The sequence below is a fragment of the Arachis hypogaea genome, chromosome 4 (assembly GCF_003086295.3).
Source record: "Arachis hypogaea cultivar Tifrunner chromosome 4, arahy.Tifrunner.gnm2.J5K5, whole genome shotgun sequence".
In the NCBI taxonomy this organism is placed as follows: domain Eukaryota; kingdom Viridiplantae; phylum Streptophyta; class Magnoliopsida; order Fabales; family Fabaceae; genus Arachis; species Arachis hypogaea.
The window spans coordinates 124,435,953-124,441,372 of record NC_092039.1 but is presented as its reverse complement, the minus strand read 5'-3'; the positions used below and the strand labels follow the sequence as shown (position 1 = coordinate 124,441,372).

The window sequence follows — 5,420 nt, the reverse complement described above, 5'->3', positions numbered from 1 at the left end:
CATAGTATAATATTTAAAAACAGAGAAAGAATTTATGTTGATGAATAATTTTAGAAAATTGTAAAAACAGAAATACCAAAATATAAAGCTATTGAAAACCCAGTTCTATTATTAAAAGAACCATCAGAAAAATTAGTTTCATCGAATTTTCAAATAAGAAAATCTAAAATTAATAGCCCTTTAAGTTTATCCAAGTTAAAGATTAAAGAAGAAAATTCTGAAATAAAAGAATTAACAAAAAAGGTCGAAAAATTAAATGAAACCCTAAACATTAAATTATGACAATAAATAAAGAAAAAATATATGTAACTTATCAAGACAAGAAACAAGAGCTCTTTGAAAGAGAAAATCGGTTGAATTATTTACAGTTTTCTGAAATAAATCAAAGAGCATTTGAAGCTCTAAAAATAATTTATGACAAGTTAAAAAGAGAAGTCGAAGAACTAGAAAAATTAATAGAATCTCTAGAAAATAGTGATGAATCGATAATAGAATTTGCAGAAATTCTAAGATAAATAATGAAGCATACAAAAATTGAAAGACCAGAAAATAAAATAAATAGGAAAAGGGTGAAAAAATTAAAAAGTAAAATAAAGGAGTATAAAAGGAAATTAAATAATCTTCGGATCGAAATTGATGACCTTATAATAAAAAAGGATAGAAATAAGAATAAATATAAACAAGTTGGAGTTAAATTTAAAAAATTTATAAATGCCTGGAAAATCATATTATGACTTAAAAGAATTAAAGCTGTTAAAAGAAAAAATGGAAAATGAAGTTGAAAAATTAAAAAGATATTTAGAAACAACAGAAAGTGTAGAAACAAAAGAAATTTTTGAGAATTTAAGAAATTATATTAAAGAAAAAGACAAACAGATAAAAGATTTTATATACAATAATCCATGCAAAAAGAATATTATAAACTAAAACAAGATTGAAAAATCAGAATTATAAATACTAGTAATACGGTCAATACTTTTTATTATGAATTGGCAAATCATTCGAAGAGTTAATAGAAATTTCGAAAAAGAAATTAAAAAAAAAGACGACTTTAAAAAATTGGTATCAGAACCAAATTAACGATTAAGAGTAACACTTTCTCTTTAAGCAACATTTTTAATGACACACTTTTTCATCCACAAAAAACAAAAATTTGTACAGACACATTTGTACACTAGATGGCCCTTAAGATAATGATTATAAACAAGACAAACGAAACTTAGAAAGTCACGCATACATGATACATTGTATATGATAGGCTGATACGTTGTCTCAGGCATGAAAGCATTAAGGTAGCGTTTGGTGGAGAGACAGAGACAGAAAGACTGAGACTGAGAGATAGAGACTGAGAGACAGGGATTGAAACAAATTTCAGTATTCTGTTTGGTGCAAAATGGGAGACAGGAATTGAAACAAGAATGAAACTCTAATTTAATTTGCACAAAGAGTAAAATTGGAATTAATTAATTGAAATGAAAATATTTAAGGTATAAAATGTTATTAAAGTTTCAGTTTCCATCTCTAAAAATTTCAGTCCCCTGTGTCCCTACTTTTTGGAGGTACTGAAATACTGAAATTTTGGAGACAGAGACAGAAATTTTAGTACCAGTCTCTGAACTAACAAACACAATATTGAGTCTTAGTCTCTCAGTCTCTGTCTCAGTACCTGAAAACAAACGCTACCTAACTGAATAAAAGATATTGGAAATCCCCAAGAGATATCTATACTCATTTCTTATTCTTTTAAAAAAAGAACAACAACAAAATACTGCTGCCACAAACTCATTATCAGCAGGACCTAATCTAATTGATTGACTAATTAAGTCTGATAATAATCACTAATCAAACAATTAATCATCTTCAAGTCCTTCACGAAACAAAGTCCTAAACAGATCCATCACCTGCTTATTAAGAACAAGACCAACCTCAACCCCACCTTCATTGCCATCACTATTCTCAGCCAAACCCATCGTTAGACCTCTATCAATCGAAGCTATCTCAACTTTTTCAGGTTTTCCCCAACCAAAATCAATACCATAAACACCAAACCTATTAGAACCAGCAGTACCAATCATTTCAACTCCTTCTTTAGCCATATTCATGTATTTATCAAATGCTGATGCTTCTACACCACGAAAACCTTCAATACCCAACATTTTTGTCGTCTTGTAAATTCCCTTAGCGACAAGAACCACTCCGTTTTCTTTAACAAAGTCCTCTGGTTTTGCGTCCACAACATAGGCCCACAGACAGTTACCGCAATAGTTTTCAGGTATTGGAGGCTCTAACCTGTTCCTACAATCACCAGTGAAAGCGAACCCGAATTTCTTTCTCTCCTTAAAAATGCCATTAATCGCCTTAGCGATACAAACCAAGACATAGCTGCATGTTAGAACAAAAGTAGAAAGAGTACTAGGTGGTGTGTTTGTAGATTCTTCATCATCACCATTATTAACGTTGCTGTTCCAATTGGACAACACCTTTTTCTTCACCTTCTCCAAATCTGAACGCGTGAGCTTGAACGTTGCACGAACCGAGTCCTTCACCTTGGGTTCGAACGGTAGAATCTTCAAGCTTTTCTTGATGTTGTTCTCATCAGGGAACATTTTGGACATGACATCCGACCAATGGTTCAATAACAAGAGTCCAACATCCTTTGGATCTTTGATAACTTCTCTATCAAAGAAAGGCTCGAATTCGCGAACCAAAATCCGTGATTCTTTCTGTTCTTCTTCTAGGCTTTGACATATGGAAGCCCATGCTTTGATGAACATGGTGGAAGATTTCCCATCGAGAGCAGCATGGTGGGTGCTGATTCCGATGCTGAATCCACTGTTCGGGAACAGAGTGATCTGAAGAGACATAAGAGCAGCACGAGATTCCAGTGTTTCCAGTTCTGGTACGAAGCATCGAGTTTCAGAAGCTTCACGCGGTGAGTTATAGCCCAAAAGATGGTTGAAATCTGCATAGGATTCTGCTATGAGAAGTGAAACACCATCACCAGGATTGTATTGAAGGATTGGTTTATCTGAATGAGAAGGCCAAAGTAGGTTTCCAGCAAGAGGGAGGAAGTGTTGGAGGGTAAGAGAGAGCGAGGTTTTGAGCTTGGGAAGCACATGTTCGATGAAGAAAGATGGAGGAGAGTGAAGCTTGTAGAAGAAGACACGCTCAACGGGGTGGAAGCGGACCCATAACATGTCAAAGAAAGTGAGAGGCAGAGAAACAGTAACATCGGTTGATGGTGTTGGCGGTGGAGAAACCGTGCATTTGTCAAGGATTTTGATGGAGATGTTGTTGTCAGAAGAAGCCATGGATGATGATGATGATGGTGGTTGAAATTTGAGAAACAGAGAAAAATGTGTGGTATATTTGGGCGGCCTGCAATGGCGGTTCTAATGGATCTCTTTTTGTAGAAAAGAGTATGGTGTTCACTGTCCAAAAATTGTGGAGTTCTCAGCACGAGGTAAAGTATAAAATATTAAAATATTATATGGCTCACAGGTGTACACAACTAGAAATCATTTGACATAATTTTAAAAGTGAATTCTATGTATTTTTTTCTTAAATTATTTTTTATTATATATTAAATAATTATTAAATAAAATAAATAAGTTCGTGATTTAATGTTTCGAATATGACTGAGATTTTTTTAATTGGGAATGCTACACATCCATATAACTATATAACTAAGTTGGCCCAATACTAAAAAAATCCAATACCATTAAATGAAACGTGAAATACACGTGTCCAATACACACGAACTCGCCCAACACTTCTTCTTCTTCTTCTTCTTCTTCTTCTTCTTCTTCTTCTTCTTCTTCTTCTTCTTCTTCTCACGCTCGTTTACGCACGGAGCGTCTTCTTCTTCTTCGCCTTCTTCTTCGCGTTCCTCCTTCTCCTCCTTTTTCGCGTTCCTTCTTCTTCACGTGTTTTCTCCTTATCGTCATTCTTTTGTTGTTATTGCTGCTATATTTTTTTTGTCTTTTCTTCCTTCTCTCTCTGGTGAAGAAGCAGTAGAAGGTGAAGAAGAAGAATTTTGAATAGTGCAGAATGAACCGAACACAGTACTCATGGTAAATCGAAATCTTAGTTATGGTGAACCGAAAACAATATAACTGTATAGTATTAAGTGAACTAAATATAATCTATTATATAAAATCAAATTCAAATAACTTTTTGCAGAATGAACCGAATACAGTACTCATGGTGAATCGAACACAATATTCATGGTGAACCGAATATAGTACTCATGGTGAACCGAAAACAATACAATTGTATAGTACTGAGTGAACAAAACATAATCTATTATATAAAATCAAATTCAAATAACTCTGCCTACAATTTACATATTATCAATTCAATTCAGTATACCTCTGTCCATTTAATTTAATTAAAATTAGCAATTGCATTCCATTTAATTCGATTCAAAATTGAATAATCCAAACTTTCTTAGTTTGATTCGTTTCATAAGAGTAATCCAAATCGCTCTCCTGTTTACCAAAAAATTATGAACCCCTAAACACTGAACCTTAAACCCTAAACCATAAACACTAAAACCATAATCTTGAACACTGAACCCTGAACCCATAAACCCTAAATCCCTAAAACCCTAAAACATAAACCCTAAATCCTACACCATAAGTCCTAAACCCTGAACCCTGAACTCTGAACCCTGAATGCTAAACCCTAAATCTTGAACCCGAACCATGAACACTGATTCGTTATATAGGTTATAAGAGGCGCGTGTAAAACAAATGGGGGTGTAGGGCGTGGATTGAAAGTTACTTGGATACCATCCATGTAATTTTTACATGGATGTAGAGCTTTTCTCTTTTTTAATGGTTTAAAACAACAATAACAAAGTCTTTGTCCTATTAACTGTAATCGACTATATGGATTAAACATGTTATTGAGCTCTATCATGTATTATGTCTATAGAAAGACCGTTTACATATAGATCTTGTTTGACCACCTCATGAATGGTCTTTCTAGCAGGGGTAGAAACATGTCAGGTCAGGTTAGGCTAGGTTTTGTTCTTAATAGACCTGACCTGTCATGTAGTTAATTGGTTTGAGTCTGACATGTAATCTTATATATACATTTTTTAAAGTACTAAATTTGACTTGTTATTCAGTTTGGCCTGACTTAAAGCCTGTTAAAAGGTTTGATAATTTTTTATTACAAAAATAAAAATATTATTTAAAAAAATATTTTTTAATAAAAATATTTATATGAAAATTCATGGAGGTAGTGTATACCATGACAAGGAGTAAGATTAACATTATGTGCTTACAAGAAACAAAATAGATTGGTGCGAAGGCTAGGGAGTTAGATACTTCCGGGTTCAAACTTTGGTATACAGGAAATGTGAATAATAGGAATGAAGTAGGTATTGTCGTGAATAAGCAGTGGAAGAAGGA

At 33.3% G+C, this 5,420-nt stretch overlaps 1 protein-coding gene across 1 annotated transcript; it reads right to left on the bottom strand.

Moving 5' to 3' along the window:
• Positions 1 to 1,435: 1,435 nt before the first annotated feature.
• Positions 1,436 to 3,617, bottom strand: LOC112795397 (phenolic glucoside malonyltransferase 1). The gene has a single exon (XM_029298026.2). It carries the CDS (start codon positions 3,309 to 3,311, stop codon positions 1,851 to 1,853), a length of 1,461 nt encoding a protein of 486 aa, XP_029153859.1. The 5' UTR covers positions 3,312 to 3,617; the 3' UTR covers positions 1,436 to 1,850.
• Positions 3,618 to 5,420: the final 1,803 nt, after the last annotated feature.